This window comes from Ixodes scapularis, unplaced genomic scaffold (genome assembly GCF_016920785.2).
Source record: "Ixodes scapularis isolate PalLabHiFi unplaced genomic scaffold, ASM1692078v2 PGA_scaffold9__187_contigs__length_104089568, whole genome shotgun sequence".
Taxonomy (NCBI): domain Eukaryota; kingdom Metazoa; phylum Arthropoda; class Arachnida; order Ixodida; family Ixodidae; genus Ixodes; species Ixodes scapularis.
Genome location: NW_024609884.1, coordinates 7,546,649 through 7,564,742, shown reverse-complemented (window position 1 = coordinate 7,564,742; position 18,094 = coordinate 7,546,649). Strand labels below are relative to the sequence as shown.

Below are 18,094 nucleotides of genomic sequence, written 5' to 3'. Positions count from 1 at the left end.
GAGTCGGTCGGTCGTGCGGACAGGTGCGTCGCATGCAACGACGCGACGGTGACACGGTCGTGGTGCGCGGCCCGAGGAACAGGCAGGTTGTCGTCGAGTTCTCGAGGAGTCCCCCGCGTGAAGCCACGCTGCCTATGGGTTGCGGAAGTCTCGCTGCCGGTCTCGCCAGGAGCGCCGACAGACCGTGACAGCGCAGCGGGAAAGACGAAGGGGGGAGGCCTGTGTGGCAGCGACCGATTTGCGCGGGGGCTTCTTTCCCGCGGATGGTCGCGTTGAACATTCCGCAGTTGTGACCAGGACTCGCGTCATTCTTGGGGGGCGCCTGATGCACCGGCGTCGTCTCATGCAGGCTGTTGAACACCGAGAACTGTTGTGGTGAACTCGCAACCCGGAGGCCAGGGCTTCGAAGTTTGCGGGATCGACCTTGTGGTGTATTGCTGCTCGCTTCTGCCGACGCGGCGTTTCATTACTCGTGATGGCGAGTTTGACGTGTTTCTTTTTCTTCTTTCTTGCAGGCGATTGCATCGTTGTAAATGCTCATTTCAATCCGGTGTGCCAGCTGGATGACGACTTGCAGCGGCAAAAGCCTCAAGCCCAGACTTTCGCCTGCTCGGTAAGTGCGCGGCTTTCGGGACGTCTAAAATGGATGCACATTGTCCCTCGTACTTGTGGTGCTCGCGGCCGTGTCTCACAAGGCAAACAAACAACGCGCGAAGCTCGCCAGCGTTGCAGTCTATGTTCCTTGACCACTGGCTGGCATGCTGGCATGCCTGCAGTCGGTGTTCCTTGCCCGTTAGTCCAGCGGGGGCCGACGTTGTCGAAGCTGGCGTATAGTTTCAGCAGCGCTGTCAAAGGTATACACGATCGGAAGCAGGGCATCTGGCCGCCGCCATGTTCCCGTTCGTGTGAGGAAGCACGTGACATAGACGTCTCGCTAAATTACCCAAGCATCAAAGAGAATGTTGGGGAAAGTATACACGTTTGCAAGTCTTGTCTCAGGGCGCCGCCATCTTCCTCAGTGGGGTGCGCTTTCGGGAGCGGCCATAATCCGATTACGACGCCTTAGCAAGGCTTCGTAATCGGATTATGACTGGTCCAAGCGCACCCCAGACCGGCAAGATGGCAGCGCCCTGAAGCCGGACTTGCAAACGTGTATACGTACACGCGCTGCGCGTGCTCACCTTCCCTATAGAAAACATTCGAAGTAAATAACTAAAATAAAGCGTCCGTGGAACGCTCGTGCGAAGTGCCGTTTGTTTAGGATTTTTTTTTTTTTTTCGTTTTCGAACTGTTAGAGCCAAAGACCGCCAGCACGTGCAGCGCGTGTACTTAGGTTCCCGACATTCTTTTTGGGTGCTCGGGTAATTCGGCAAAAGGTCTACTTGCGAGCCTACCAATGCCACATTCATGCACACGCTGCACATGCTTGAACGGGGTCCATATCACATGAGCGAATGACATTATAGCGAACAGCGACATTTGAGCGAATCGACGTTTTAGCGAATAACAGGGGCGCGCGTTAATCCATCCGCCGCGCTGCGCTTTACGCCGCTTCGCGGCGACAGTCTGCGGCGGCTCATTACAAAAATGTAAACCTTATTGGCCCACCCGAAAACGCCGCTTCGCGGCATCCGACTATTCGCTAAAGTGTCATTCGGTGAAACGTGGGCGTTCGCTAAAACGTACATTCGATCAAGTGAGTGCCTCCCCTTGAACGTATGGGGCACCAGACGGGACGGATCGAGTATGGCCTCGTCAATGTCGCACATAAAAGTTAACTCCTTTGTCTTTTTAACGGGCATCACGATCAGTACATGGCGCGATGCGTCTGACCCTCGCACCAAATCACGCCATAGACTGAAAGTGACAATGAACTAAAAGAACGCAAAAAGACAAAGGAACAGTAAAAGGAACACACAGACACAGCGCTGTGTCTGTGTGTTCTTTTTACTGGTCCTTCGTCTTTTTTTTTTTTAAGTTTTAACCCATTCATGACCATCAACTCGCCCAACCTTACACCTTGTGACAATGAAATTAGAAAACGTTCCTGTTTTTTGGGACGCGACGGTGGCGCATGGCTACGTGCATTTTGTGAAATATCGGATTTCGTGTTGAACAATTTAAGTTTCTTTTTTTTATTTTATTTTATTGTTTAGAAAAGGGGGGGGGGGGAGGGGGGAGGGTACGTCTTGGCGTAGATAGTTCGAGCCACGAGTGCCTTCCTCCAGCACGAGACTCGGTCGGCAAAGCTGCATGCCGCAGCGACGGAGTCTGTCTTCGGGCGCCGTACGGTCCACGCGGGCAAGGCGCACCGCCACGCAAACGAGTATGCAGGGAGGACCGCTGGCAGAGCCCAAGAAAAGCGGGCTTATCTTAATTTCCGACATGGCGTCCGTCCTTATCGTGCACGGCGGCACGGATCAAAGGCGCTGCAGCGCCACTCGAGCGAATCCGGCGGCCTCCCCCCTCCGCCGCTTGGGAAGCCCTTCTTGGCCGTCCCAGCGGGGTCGCTCCCCGCGCCACTCATCGCTCCCGCCGCTAATTGATTGGCCGGACCCGCGTGCATGCCTAGCCATCGTAAAGGCTCACCTCAGTCGGCAGACCTTTCTTCTTTCTTATACGTTGGAGCGTCTGGATCCGATCTGGCGTTTGTTTGCATATCCTCGATGCCCCGCCGCGCTTCGTGAGGTCGCCCGGTCGAGCTCTCGTCGCCTTGAACTAGATGTGTCGGTTCAGCGGGGCAGCTCGTTCCCGAGTAGTTGGTTAGCCAAGAGGCCGGTTTATGGGTCCGGTCTAGTAGTACACTTCCGACGACCACTCGACTCCGCCAGATAAAACCAGTTTATTGCCTTTATTGGCGCGTCGACCGGCAGCCCGCGCTTGCGAGCTGGCACTCGCTTCGTCTCCGAACAGGGACTTTCAGGTCCAGGTTGGTTAACTATAAACGACACTGTAATAGTACCCTATCGGGATATATCCGGAGAGCCGGTTAGGATCGAAATCGACATTTGCTCTCGTTTTGAGCCCTAACTTGTTGCTTTCTTTTATCAATAAAATATCCTACTTACGAAAAAAAAAAGTGTTTTGCACTGCTAATGAATTATTTAGCCGACTGATGACTAGGGTGACTCTCACGATCATCGAAGGGCGAGTGGCTTCGCATCACTATTCCACCGGAGCGTCGTTACTCACAACGGTCGAACTTCAGAACGGACATCTGTGAGCGAATCAGTTGTGCAGAAACCGCGATCAAACCACCAGTCCCGTTCACCGCAATTCAAGTGTGATCGTTCAAATAGTCGACGATGATACGCAACGGCGCATCGCACGCGCAACCGGGTTGTGGCGCGGTGAGAGACGTCCGCGTGCGTGGACAACGCCGGACCCGAGGAGGCGTCGTCCGCTTCCTCCGGGGCCGCTCTCTGCCCGGCGGCGGCCCCGACGTGCTCGCGTCGGGGACGCGGCCGACGCGGCGGTCAGGCCACCCGCGTCGCGCTTCCGGAGGCAACTCTCCGCCGGTCGTCCCACGGGTGCCACCTGGGGACGGGCTCGGCCATGCGCCCCGGCACAAAGGCTGCTTCGCCGAGGGGACAAAAGCCCGGCGTCGGCGTCTTCGGAACCCGCGGGGGACGCCCTTTTCCGCGCACGGTGGGGTCCGACCCCTCTCCGTGGTATATAGTATACCCTCCCGGGGGCCACGGGAGTCGCTCGCTGATTGGAGTCCGCAGCCCATCCCTTTGCGGAAGCGATACACCGTCGGGGTACCGCTGGCAGACGGTGACGGAACCACCCAAGCCATCTACGCCCTTGTTGGCAGCCGGGGTTGCGTCGTCTCGTTGTGGCCAGCTTCGCGTTGAACTACATTTTAAGGGACATTTCTAAGCCCGCTGTGGACGTGGCCACCTCACACCGGGCTAAAGTTTGCCGGCGCATTTGATCTCTCCGCAGCCGTGACGATCTCAGTTTGCAAGATTGGTTGACCGATGCGACTCAAACATGGCGGCCGACAATGTCGGTCGACGCAGTTTTGCTAGGGGTTGTCTCGAGGAAGGTGGAAGGAAAACTACACTCGCGCTTGGTGAGTAGACGCCGACGGCGGATCGGGCGGTTACGACGTTCGCAACGCCGCCCGGGGAAAATGCTGTGGCGTCGTGCGTCGGCCCGTGCCGGTCCAGCGGCGCTCGGCCTCGGAGCGAATTCGTGGGAGGCTCCCTCCCCTCTTGGCGGCCGCATCAAAGCGCCGGGCCGCCGTCGATAATTCGCCGCGCCGAGGGTGACAAACGCTCAAAGGAGCCGCTCCGGCACGACGGGACTCTCCGCCGGCGCCCGACGGGCGAGCCGACCACTTGCGTCCGAAGGGAAGCGAACCCCATTCAGGCTCGCTGGTCTCCATCACGAGCGGCTCGGGACGGCTTTGGGCTGTTCGTTACGCCGATAAAGGGGCCTCTTCGTTGCGTCGACCCCTGTTCGAAGTTCCAGCAGCAGTCTGGGCGGCGGTGCGAACGTCCACAACTACACAGAAACGGCAAAACACCCGCGAAGACCTCTTTTTTCTTTTTTCTTTACGAAGTGTTTACGGGTTTTTATCTCGTGTTTGTGTATCTCTAATTACACGCGGTTAGGCTTGCACTGTAAGCTGTTTTTACTCACCGGCCTGTGCTTGGCGCGACCAAGTTTTAAAAACAAATTTTAGAAGTTTTTTTTTTCTCCTTTTTATTCTATGCAGTCTTTTAATCCTTAATTCTGACCCCTCGCCCCATCCCCACATGACGACCGACAACCTAACTCGTCTCCAAATTGTACATCCTTGCGTACCATCCCCGGGCATGCCATCAGTGGCGCACAATTTAAAGGGTACTCCATTTGTTTCGTTGTGCGGTTATGGCAGTTTTAAACCAGAAAAAGTATGATAATTTATTATCATATAAACAATGAGAAGAACACAAAACACAAGGACGGACGACGGACAGGACGTCCTTGTGTTTTGCGCTGTTTCCATTATTTACGCGGAGTGCAAGTCGTCTGCTTGCGCAAAAGTTGCAGTGACGTCAGAACAACGCCGTGCTCTGATTGGCTTTGAGTGGAAGGATAGTGGGTAGACCTCAAGGCTAGATGCCTTGAGGTCTACCCACTATTTCTTTCAATCAGCCAATAAGAGCTCGGCGTTCTGACATCGCCGGAACCCCCGTGCAAGAAGCAGACGAACTTCTGCTCCGCATATTTTCCTTGCCAGCACGCTCTCCATTCAAGTATCTACGATTATACTTGTCTCCAAAGCGGGTCCATATCACAAGAGCGAATGACATTTTAGCGAACGGCGACATTTGAGCGAATGCTCGTTTTAGCGAATAACGGGGGCGCGCGTTAACCCATCCGTCGCGCTGCGCTTTACGCCGCTTCGCGGCGACAGTCTGCGGCAACTCATTACAAAAATATGAACTCACTTGGCCCACCCGAAAACGCCGCTTCGCGGCGTCCGACTATTCGCTAAAGTGTCGTTCGATGAAACGTGGGCGTTCGCTAAAACGTCATTCGATCAAGTGAGTGCCTCCCCTCCAAAGCAATGTGAGGCATTTGTTTTGGTTCGAATTTTGAGCGGAGTTACCTGTAAACGTTATAATAGTTCGCTGACGCCTTCTTTTCGAGCCAGTTTCAGCTCATAAAAGAAAACAAAGAGCAGGCGTGTTTCCGGCCGTCTTTGACACATGCGTGCCGCTGCACGCCACCGCGGACAGCGGACAGCGCTTGCTGGCTTGTGGCGGCCAAGCGCGCGTCTCTCGGCGAAGGCCGGCCACTTGGCAGGCCCGAGATGCGTTCGTCAAAGGCGGGCTCGACGGAGCGGCCCAGTGTGCGGCCGGCCGGGCAACCTCATTTTCGCCCTTCGAAGCCTCGACGCGAGAACGATTAGCGAGCTGACGGCGGCGGCACCACTGAAACCGGCGGTGTCGTCGCTGCGCCCAAGCAGCGGCGGAGGCTGGCCGAGCGGCGTCTCTTTCAAGCACTGCCTCAACAATGCTCGGAGGAGCCGCTCGGGCGTTGTGCGACGGCCCCTGTAGCCGGCATCGGCCGCGGGAGAGGGAGGGGGAACCTCCACATCAAAGGCGCCGCCGACATGTGCCCGCCGGGATCAGCCCTCGCGGGACGGGGAAGCCAAGGGGAAGCCCCCCCTCGCCCTCCGAGGCTCCCGACGCCTTCTTGCCTTGGCGCTCGCCGCCATCTCTTCTTCGGGGCGCCTCGAAACTCCGTGGTGGCCGCGCGCCCCCGCGCTGGGCCCGTTGACCCTTCCGAGACCACAAAGTGACCACTGGGGGGAGGGATCATGTCCATGTGCGACACACCCGGCTGTTCTCATTTAGGAAGACTGCTCATGTCTGGTTTGCAGGTAGGGTTTCCCCGCCTAGGTCGTTGGACGTGCGACGTCTTGTTCCAATTAGCTGGGGATCTTCTTTTATAATGCCAGTATGGTTCCCTAGAAGCGATCCCTCGCGCGGTTTACATCGTGGTCGTTACTCAAAATACCTCTAGAAAAAGCAAAAGGCGAAGTGTGCATCTCGTCTTGAGACGGATAAAACGGAAATAACGCGGGAGTGAAAAGTCGGCTGTCATTCGCTTCGTGATTTCATTCAGTTCTGGTCAGGGCGGTCAAATGCGTTGGTCGCAAACTGTGTGTGCAGTGAGCTCACTCACTTTCATTACAGATTGAACATATTTATGTTCAGCCTCGAATCTGGGAACACACATATCGGTCTCCAGGCGTCCCCTTCTGTGTTCCTGGCTCTCGGGTTTTTCTTACCACGAATCGCCACCAGCTCGCTTGTTTTTTTAAGTATTGTTGCTGTAGTATGTTGCAGGTTAAGAAGGTAGGGCGAGGGAAAGGAAGGTGGGTGAGGAGGAAGCGAACGCAACGCTGGCGAGGTGAGTGGGTTTCCCCCTCCCCCCGCCATCGTTGCGTTCGTTTTCTCCTCTCCCACCTTCCTCTCCCTCGCCCTACCTTCAACGCTGAAACAAAGCGAAAGCTGGAACTTTGTGTTCGTTCTTGCAAGCTTTGAGGTGCCGCCGTCTTCGGTCTTTATCATTTGATTTCCCTCGTTCGTGATAACTAAACTGCTGCGGTGCGCGATGTTGGTTGCAAACACCACGCCGAACACCACGCCGAACCAGAAGGCAGGCCATGGGCAGGCTCAATTGCAAATTCTGGTGCCGTGCCCACGACAACCTCAGCGTAGCGAGCGTGCCGCGTTCCTCCTCGTTCCTTGCGTCTCCTCACCCCTCCCCACCTCGCGACCCGAAGTGGGCTCTTCCGCGTGCGGGACGCATGCGCAATGGACGCTACTCGCGCGCCTGCGCGTTGTGTGGCGAGCCGTGCACGCACGCCTGTCCAACTGGCCTGCCGTGCCTGCTCGAGCCCGCTGGCCTCTTTCGGTGCTTCGTCGGCTTCGTTCTTCAGTCGCGTTGCTTCTGTGCGTTGCTTCCGTGCGTTGGTGAGATGAGGAGTTTGGCGCGCTGCTAAGAGCTTGGCGTGATCGGTGAACGCGCATGACATTCGCTGGTATGGCGAACATCCTCAAGAAGATGCCCCGCTTTACGGTCAAGTTTTCGTCGGCCTTTACCAAGTCCGAGCGATCCCTGTCCGAATGCCCCTTGGTGAGTAGCTCGTTTCCGTGCCAAGTGGCGTCGGTTCCTGTAGGTGGGGTGTTAAATGTTGCTCGCATTACCCTAGCCTACGTCTTTCGAGCTACGCTTGTGAAGGGTCATTGAAGGGAAATTTTCGAGTTTGGAATTGACGATGGATGTTCATTATGGTAAAGTTATGCGTGCGAGGATCAGCCCCAGGATCCAAACTGCTGTGGGCCCGCGGCAACACAATCGGTATGTGGACAAAACACCCTGTTGTGTCCACACGCTCGATTGTTGTGCGAGAGAGAATGGTGTAAATATTTTGTTTCTGTTCAGCTCGGAGCACGGGGAGCGAAAACTCGCACTGCAGAACTCTAGGATCATTCCTGGACTCGATCCCTGCGCTCGCGTTTCGGGCGTGCACGGTATCACTACTGTGTGATGCGCGTTAAAGACCCCAGGCTAGCCGTTGTATTGGGTATCGGATTCTCCTTGTGGCAGACTGTCACAATATTCATACAACAAAAATAAAACTTAAATAATCGAAAAAAAAAAATGCTTAGAATAATTTTTTTTTCTTCAAAATATTGGCATTTCGAACTTTGTCCAAAGCTTAAGACCCATTGTTTACAAAAATACACAAGAGCACTTTGAAATTGTCTTCTGTCGCTCTAATGTTATTTTCGTCCATGAGAAGCCTAACTGATTGCGCGATCGTTGTAGTATGAACGGCAGGTCTGAGCTTCAGTGATATGATCTATTGACGAGGAGATCGAACTATATGGGGGGCGCTATGTCCTGCTTGTTTTCCCTAGGGCGCCTACATATTTGTCTCTCTCAGGATGAAGCAGGCACGTAGCCAGGAAGGGGGGGGGGGGGGGCATGGGGCCCGCCCCCCCCCCCCCCCCCCCCCCTTTTCGAATTATTCCATTTTGCTGGGACCTCTCCCCCTCATACAGTATCATACAACATTTTGTCATGCCTCATGTCATTTGTCGACCATCCTATATATACCCATTTGCTTTTGTCATCTCTCGACCATCCCACGAAGCCCCTTCCAACCATACACTACGCAGAAATCTCCTTTTTTGAAAACCGTTCCAAATGGAGAGAACATACATGACACACCTGACACGCGCTTGATCTCTTTGTGTATCATGTATGTTCTCTCCATTTGGAACTGCTTTCAACAAAGAAGATTTCTGCGTAGAGTATGGTTGGGTAGGGCTTCGTGGGTATATATAGGATGGTCGAGAAATAAACCAGTTAGCTGAGTTTGAGACGTACCTTTCTCTGTCTGTTCCTTCTGCTAAAAAGTTTCCAATTTCTTCCACCACAGTCTCAGGTGTTATATGACATTATCTACAGCGTGCCCACGAATCCGGACGAAGCCTTTAGAGTGACCGCATGAATCGGCTTGGTAACGTTACCGCGCATCGACTTACCACAGAGGTGACCGAAGGTGGTGGAAGCATCGCATGAACATTTCAGAGAACAAACTTACCCGAGTAAAAAGTAAAAGAAAGATAACCGATTTTCCCTACCTACGGCGCCCGTCTGCCATCCAAGCACCCTCTGACTGGCGCAAACCCCGACAGATGGCTGCAGCGGCCCGGGCGCAAGCTAACCGCCCGGTCGCGCCAAAAGCAGGCGACATGTAGCTGAGATTACTCGACGAACCATAGGTTTTATTTGTCTTGTGTCCAGTTAATGTTTTATTGAGCGCGTGCCATTTTTGATTAAGAAGCATGGTCTGCTCTTGGCCCGATTGGGCGGTAAGCTTACGCCGTAAAGTCCCTTGATACTTTTTTTTTTCCAAGTAACGACAAGCAACACAAATGTCAGAGCACATTCACTGGAACAAAATGGCGGCATTCAGTTCAGACCTCTGCTGTGCGCCGCCATTCGCTTCCCTAAAACCTGCACCGTCGCGCAGTCGGCGCTTCAAAGAATGTCGCTACTTATAGGAAGCTTTTATTCAGGGACTTTATTACGCCGAGGCCGCTGCCGCGATCTGTCGGTTGTTGCGCCAGTCCAACGGTGCGTGGATAGCATACGGGCGCCGTAGGTAGGAAAAATCAATTATAGAGTTATCGTTTTTTTGTTTTTTTTTTAGGAGTTAGTTTTGAGATTCTGATGTGATTTTTCCATCATGCACGATCATGCTCGGGGCAACATGTAGTACGAACGCTTCGAACCTCTTCCCCTGCGAGCGCGCATGCTTAGCAGGGCCACTGAAAGACTGGAGTCGCTTTTGAAGCTTCTGCTACGCGCGACAGAGTTTAGTGCGGATACGTGCTTTTGTTTAGACATTGGTTACAACGCTGCCAAAGGTGCTGGTGCGAGTGCGTGGCTTATCTACAGCGTTTCAGGTGCACGCGAGCGTGTACCTACAGTGGAAAAGTTGGACGAAGTCACACACTCTTGCCACCGGCTTCGACAGCGTTGTACACTATGGATGAAACGGAGGGTCACGTGGCGCTTCTCTCGCGCTCACTCTACTTGCGATGGACCGCAGAGGACGGTACAAACCAGGCAACCCTGTGCCGCGGGAATGTCACGTGACCCTCGAAATGGGTGTAGCGACACGCGGATTGGCTATGATGGCACGGAGTCTAAAACGAGGTTTGGGAGAAAGTAGGAGTGCGACTGTGCGAGCTTCAAATTTTGAAAGCGTCTAGCACGCAGCACCAGTGTCGTCCTAAGCTTTAACCTCGCGCCCTTAAGGCCCGTTCACACACTTGCGACCGAGTAAGACCGAGAGAGACCAGACCGGTTTTTAAGCCTCTTGCGATCTCTTAGGACCAGCTCCACTGCAGCGTATCCTGTACTAAGAAGTCGCAAAAGGCTTAAAAACTGGTCTTGTCTCTCTCGGTCGTACTCGGTTGCAAGAGTGTGAACGGGCCTTTAACCTTGACTCTGCCCCAAGCTGAGCTGAAACGCGGAGCGTAGTTCCGCTGTTCAACACAGCTCGCATGGCGGTTCAAGTCTCGGGGCAGTAGCACTCGGGAAGCAGAATAGTTTCTCTGCCTGTCTTCGCCAGGATCCCACACACTTGTCTTAGCCCCTACAAAAATATGTATCCACTTTCTACAACATTTACACAGTAAATAATGTATAGGGGTTATAAATATTCTAAAGAAAATGTATCCCTCTTTCTATCTTCTAGATTAAAAACAGGTAGAAATTCGAACGTTTCTATCGCCTTTCTATTGACAATATAGACAATATAGAATGTTTTCGCGAAAAAAAAAAATCCTGAAAAATAATTTTAGGTTTGCTACAATTCATGCATGGAAACATGCTTGCCTCGTGAACATACGCAGACATCACAAATACACACGCCACGGAGCACTCGTAACACACACTAGTAATTCAGTAGTGTTCTCCACTGCCATATATACTACCCTACGGCAATCATTTAAACAAAGAACAGTAAAAAAGAAAAAAAAAAAAGTCATCTTTTGGGATTGAGTTCCAGAAGATGAAAAAAATTACAAGTATGTTGCTTTTTTTTTTTTTTTCTACAATCATTTATAAGAAATGTGCTTTCTAAGTGTTGGTAAACTGTTTTCGACAACTCTAAAGCACTGCGAGTAGCGATAATTATTTGACTCAATCGAAAAAAAAAAAAAAAACAGCCTCGGCGAGGAGGTTTTAATTGTGTGTGATGTTGCTTCTTCGCACTGCATCTCATTCTATCGAGTCTATAGAAATTATGTATGAATATGCTGACAGAAAGTCTATTGAGACGTGACGATCGAGAAATTCTATACCATTTATATCGTCTATAGAAAATCAATTGAAAATTGTCGATACGACGTGACTGGGTAGGACGTCGAAAGAGTCGCTAATATGTGGGTGTTCCATCCACATTTGGCTCCAACAAATCGTGGCGTTGGCCGCGGCCAGACTTGATGCGAAACGGTGTAGCGCAACGATAAACCGTGAAAAGATGTGCACTATGAAAGTTACTTTTCGAGCTTCAATCGCCGAGCCTTTTCTGCCGTTCGAAACGTCGATCACCTAGCAACTCCGACAGTTGGCATTTCTTGTATACTATAGTTGCACTATAGATGCTCATGGTTCGAGTGTGTGTATGCATATTCATTGTTCGAGCTTTAGTGCGGGCGCTTCCTTTGTTTCGTACAAGTTACGGCCGTGTCTTGCCCGCGGCTACGTCGTAAAGTCGGCGATACGTGGTCCCGACTACTCGCGAGCAATTGTAAAACTTAATGACACGAGAACTTGCGCTTAATGTTCGCTCATCGAGAGAATAAGAGAACCTCTATTTGTCTGTTTCTTTATGAATACTCGCCCGGTGTTTACGACGAGTCATTCCTTCGCCCTAGATTGCGTGCGTCTTTTCGAGTGGAAGAGAAATGTAATTGCATGTCCTCCCGCTGAACAAGAAGAGAGAGAGAGAACGTTTTAGAAAGGCGTAATCAAAAGGCGTACGCAAGGAATAGCGTCGTCGCCGCTGCGCATGCATGCGCCGCCGAACGGTAACCGCGCTTTGCGTGCGCGGATTTGCGATGCAGGAAAAGTTGGTTAAAGCCTAGGCGAGCGCTGTTCGAAAATGGCGGCTCTCAGGCTGCGACCGCTTGGGCGGTGGTGATTCAAAACTATCGATAAATTGACTATCGATACTATCTATAGTTTTTCCAAAACCATTGATAGTGTCGCAGAGCTATCGATAGTCGACTATCGATGGTATATATAGCTTTTCGATAGTCGACTATCGATAGTACTATTGATAATTTTTCGACAGTATATATCAATAGTACTATCGTTAGTTTTTCGATAGTCGAATATCGATAGTACTATCGATAGTTTTTTTTTTACTATCGATAGTCAGATTTCTGGCGGCTATCGATACTATCGATAGTGCTATCGATAGTTTTGCATCACTAGAGCGAACACAGTTGCCGCACCGCCGCTCCGCCTCCCTTCCTCCTCTCTTCGCCCAAACTACTCCCGTCTTCGTCATCTCTGGAAGCTAAATCAAAGTTGGGATGGTAAGTGTTTGGGCTAGTTGAGTGTCCCATTAAAAAAAAAAAAATAATAATAATAATAAAGCGTGAAAGATAGAATAGGGATTGACGCAAACTACTAGTGTCGCAAAACTATCGATAGTAAACTGTCGACAGTACTATCGATAGGTTTACGACAGTTGACTATCGATTGTTTTCCGATAGTCGATTAACGACAATTTTCCGATAGTCGACTATCGATAGTCAGATTTCTGGCGACGATGGTTTTGCGCTACTATTGGGCGGTTGTCGTGAGCGCGACGTCGTTGGCTTTCTCGCGACTGCGATTTTCAGTACAGGACGACATTGGCACTCCTTCGGGAGGTGCGCGTCTCACACGATCTGGGAGACCCAGCAAGGTGGGCAGCGATCGGCGGCTGTTGGTGACGCGCGAATGTTTCTCGGCTCCTAAAGCCGGTCGTGTCCTCGGCGAACGGTTCGCGAAGGTCGGCACACGATACCCCTCTTGCCGAGGCGGCGCAAGCGGACACGACCGGTCGACCGCTTGCGTCGCATTCTCACATTTAGGCAAATCGAAAATTTTACTCTGGACCAGGGGTGGCCAAGCTGCGTCTCGCGAGCCGCATGCGGCTCTCCTCATTTTACAGTGCGGCTCGCGGCTCCCTCCCCAATTTCCCTCCCCCGCCTCCCTGCCGGTCACACGGGCACGTCCCCCCCTTCCCCCCCCCCCCCCCCCCCCCCCAAAAAAAAAAAAAAAAAAAAAAAAAAAAAAACGTGTTTTAAATTGAAAGGCAGGTTGCGGTTTGGTAGCATATGCCTTAAGGCCCGTTCACACTCTTGCGACTGCTTGCGACCTCTTAAACCTGGGTTCCTTAAAACTTCTTAAACCAGAGAACACACTGGCGCCATCTATTGGGAAGCAGTGTAAACTCGGCGGTCCGGCATATTTTTTTTTTATTTCTCGCGCAATATTTTTTCTTTTTTGGCTCGAAAAACTTTTGTCAATGTTATAAACGAGCATTTCTATGGGTATTACGCACATTTGACCTCGGAAATCCCGCAAAACCTTCGCTTTTGTGAAATGCAGTTCTAGGGTCACCGCTTAGATGGCGCCACAATGTCAGTGTGTCCCCTCATTCTAGAAACATTTAAGAAGTTGTAAGAGATCTCGTCTCTCTCAGTCGTACTCGGTCGCAAGAGTGTGAACGGGCCTTTACGTACAGGTGGACTGCTTTTGACTCGGATAGACTGGAAGTAGTTCGAGTTTCGTTTATTGCGGACTCGAAATCGCTTCGGGCTCGCGCCTGAAAACGTGCTTCTCCGCGGTGGTATACGAGCGATTATCGAAGCCGCGAAACAGCGGACAAATAAGACATTTAAATTTGCTAAAACTCCACCGCCTTGCCAGTCGTCAAGCGACACGAAATGCTGTGATCGCCTCGTTTCATGAAATCTACTCTCCCTTGGCAGAATTACTGTAACATCACAGAGATTGTTACTTGCCTTGCGTGACAGAAATCGAACGGCAACAAAGCGCGCCGGGAGCTAGAAAACGACATCAACCGTGCACTTGGCAGCCCGGGAATGGCGCCTTTTCTACGGGACGGCGTCGACGCGTGTGTATTGCAGCCGCCCGCATCTCGCATATACGCATGAGCTTTCTAATCAGCCTTTTGAGGAACGATGCGTGAAGCGTCTAGCGCTTGCAGGTCGTTCTGAATGAATGCTCCCGCAATGAAAACCGGAATCCCGCGCTCCCGTGCTTTCTTCAGCCTTAATTTTTGCACCACGTTTGTAGCTGCATCGCGGCCTCTGGAGTTGGCAAAAGTAGCCCGCTTCAAACTGAAATTGACCACTGCGGACGCAACGGGCCAAATCGTAGCACAGCACCTCCGACATGACTCGTGGGGCTCGCTTCGGTCCGTTTAAAGGCGCAAGGGAGTGGCGTTACCCGCGACCGGATGTTCATTTGCAAGAATTGCAGCTGGGCAGGTCTTCCCCTCGAATCAATCCGTTTCGAGGGGTCACGAGATCTCCTTGCACTCATGTGGGATTATGAGCATGATTTCGGGACGTTGCCGTACCTGCTTTTCGGAAATTGAGCTGCCGAACGAGTAACGCTGGCAACGTAAAATTAATCCGCACTTGTTTTCTTCTTCGCTTAACGCTTAACAGATTTTTTTTAAAAAATTGTCATTCCATGAACAGTCCCGAAACCGACAGACAGGTCATCCTATTGTCGAGTGCCAGAAGCCGAAGTTGCTGCACCAGCTTCATAGGCGAAGTCTCGTCTCCAGTTTCTCTTTTCACCAACATTCTGGAACGTGGAAGCTGGCTCTGTCGATTCGCACGCGCGTATGGGTTTCCCGCTAGCAGCAGGCGACGACGCGGCGTGTCCCTGACGCTGCCCCCATTGTCGGCGGAGCGAGCCGTTGCTCCCGCGGGCATCGGAACCCGACGAGTCGTCGTGACGTCCCCTCCGGGGGCGACGGCGCCGTCCTGGGCCCTAATGGGACGCGACGATGAATCCGAAGATGTGGGCCTCCTCGCGTGACTCGGCAACGTGGCAGCTAAGCGCGGGTCGCTCGCCCTTCCAGCCCGTGCGGCGTCGGAGCTCCAAAGGCAGCGAGCGTGAGCCGGCGGCATTTCGGCGGCGCAAGAGGAGGCCTTGAGCGGCCGCTTCGAAAGCCCTTCGAGGGCTTCCGTGAAATGCGTGGCGGCCCGCCTTTGAAGCTCGCCTCTGGCCTCGCGCGCGTCGGAGCCTTGCGCCGGCGAGATGCTGCCCCGCGGGCGTGCCGGCACGAGGGGCCGCGCAGGGCCCCCCTTTGGCGCGCTTCTTCGCCGCTCTTTCTGCTTTGGGCTTCCCAGCTGGCTTGCAGCGACGACCGGGGTGGCTTTGGAAGTGGCGCGCATCGTGTAGCGTCATTAGCAACTTTATTCGCCTCGCTTCGTGTAGCAATAAACGTGATATAAAAGTGGACAAAACATTTTTTTTTGTTCAATTTTTGGGTCGTTTCACTCCGTCGGATTTCTGTTGACGCGGGATGTGCATGCAAGTCGGGTCTATGGGGAGAGGGGGGGGGGGGGGGGGGGGGCGTGGCGTGGCGTGGCGTGGTAGCTTCGGGATTTCGGGTGATGCGAGGTACTTTGTGTCCAGAAATGTCAAAAAGAAAAATGAGGTGTTCAGCGCCTTCAACGTGGTGCCTCCATCGCTTCCATCCCAATCTCTCCGGGTCCTCCCAGAGAGATTGGGCAACCTGCTGCTACATAGACGCCGCTTGGCTGGTATCGAGGCAACGCGTGGATTGGTGTTGGCCTCTCGCGATGTCGTTCCAGCCGTTGAAGTTCGGGTCAAAGCGTCTCCGGCGGGCCTACGCTGCTTTGCCGAACGTCCCTGGGGGGGGCGTTTGGCGCGATCGAGCCGGGCCAACATGGCGCCGGGCGCGAGACGGGAGCCTTTCGGGCCCGGGGGAGACACAACTAGGAGGAACCTGCGCCGAGGCGTCGAGCACGATGAAAGGGCCCGTTGTTGCTGACGGGCGCCCTCCGCTCGCCCGTCCCTCCCCTGCGGGGCAAGAGAGGAGGAGCCGCATTTCAAGAGCATCTCCGGGGCCGCTTTCAACTTGCGCCTTTGTTGTCCTCGCTGTAATACACGGGGAAGAGCTTAATTTGGTGGACGCTCTGTAATTTGGGCCGCGGGCCGGGCACGACGGCCGCGGCGACTGCCCCGTTCTTCACGAGGCCGCTCACGACGACTCTCGACGACGGCCCGATGGCGGGACGCACCGCAGACGACTGGTGGCAGCTCTCCGGAGAAGACCGCGTGCCGTGCGTCAGCCTTGGTCGACCGGAGACCCGACTCACGCTTTGCGGTCGCCTCTCTTGCGGAAAAGTTACAAAGATGTGCCCCTTTTGGCTCGTTTACCAAGACATCCTTGGGATATCCTGTAGCATGTAACAAGAATTAGCGACAGGATTCATTTACATCTGGTTCTTGCTTGCACTAAAAGCCCAAACTGCTGTATTTGTAGTGCTACAAATACAGCAGTTCATGCTTTTAGTGCAGGCAAGAACCACATTTAAATCAATCCTATCACTAATTCTCGTTGCCTGCTTATAGTGTCAGGTGGGAGGCACTCACTTGATCGAATGACGTTTTAGCGAACGCCCACGTTTCATCGAATGACACTTTAGCGAATAGTCGGACGCCGCGAAGCGGCGTTTTCGGGTGGGCCAAGTGAGTTCATATTTTTGTAATGAGTTGCCGCAGACTGTCGCCGCGAAGCGGCGTAAAGCGCAGCTCGACGGATGGGTTAACGCGCGCCCCCGTTATTCGCTAAAACGACCATTCGCTCAAATGTCGCCGTTCGCTAAAATGTCATTCGCTCTTGTGATATGGACCCGCTTGCACCAGCGGAGGAAGTTGTATCCTCACTCTGGATTGCGAGAAAATTCCACCAGGCGGCGATACCCAAACTTCTCGCCGCAAATAAGGTACCACCATCCATCCATATATATTTTCTTTTTCTTTCACGCTTGATTTATGGTGTAAAATAAATGTGAGGATTGCGGGTCGGATGCTCTTCCGAATTTAGCGGTGCGGATACGGATCGGATGCGGATAGAAAGTATCCGGATGCGGATACAATAATTTAAAACATGACAGATGTTGTTCGGGTGCGAATATAAAATATGCGGATCGAATGATCAAACTGTTATTCACGCAGGGCTCGTTGAGCTCAGTTTAGGGCAGGTGGGACAAAACTTCACCCCACAACTTTACAGGTGGAACAGCGGGCTGTACCGGCTGCATAGGAACGTTTGATTCGAAAGGCTGCGGCGGTTTTCTTTTGTTTTTATGCGTGCTCACAACTTCATTGCGGGCCTTCGTGTTTCTTTGAGGGGCCATCACTTCGGGGCTGTGACTTGGCGACCGCTGCTGCTGTGCGCGGTGCAGCGGCGCCGACGGTGCTAAGATGGTGTCCTGACAGGCGCGTTCCTGGAGCGCGCATGATGCATTGATTGGGGCACTTCGCAGCCGGCTTTTCTTCCCTGGCCGCGGCGGCTCCTTGCTTTCCCTCTTGAAAAATGGCCCTCCCCGTTCGCAGGGGGTCCGTGTAGTCTGGCCAAGTCGGCTGCCGCCAATGGGTGGGCTATTTCCTCAGCTGGCTTGCCCTCGGCTGCGGCCTGTAGGTGTTGCGGTCACAAAGGGGCCGTAAGAGGCTTCCTGTGTGCCACCGGGCCGCGGGTGAGCGGGACCGCTACGTGTAACACGTGCCGTTTGGTGGCGCACTGCACTTCCGCTTTTGAGCCGCCGCCGGGCCACTCGGAAAGATCGCTGTGCACGACTGTGGACATTGCCGAATGAGCGTTTATTTGTTAACTTTTTTGCGCTGTTCCCACTTTTGAAGATGATCAACCAACTCGCCCGACCCACGTTTGATTTTCATGGTCTTCATCTTGTAAAAATATGTTTGCAGATAG

At 53.1% G+C, this 18,094-nt stretch overlaps 1 protein-coding gene across 4 annotated transcripts in view; it reads left to right on the top strand.

The window, feature by feature from the left end:
• The window catches only part of LOC8032497 (protein naked cuticle homolog 1), a 48,225-nt gene that overhangs the window by 12,959 nt on the left and 17,172 nt on the right, over positions 1 to 18,094 (top strand). For 2 of the 4 annotated variants that reach the window (XM_029989778.3, XM_029989777.3), the window contains exon 2: positions 516 to 613. In XM_029989778.3, coding sequence (XP_029845638.2) covers positions 516 to 613 — 98 coding nt within the window. Of the gene's footprint in view, positions 1 to 515; positions 614 to 7,071; positions 7,645 to 18,094 lie in introns of those variants that run through there. The other 2 variants (XM_040499182.1, XM_040499181.1) reach the window with 2 other exon arrangements.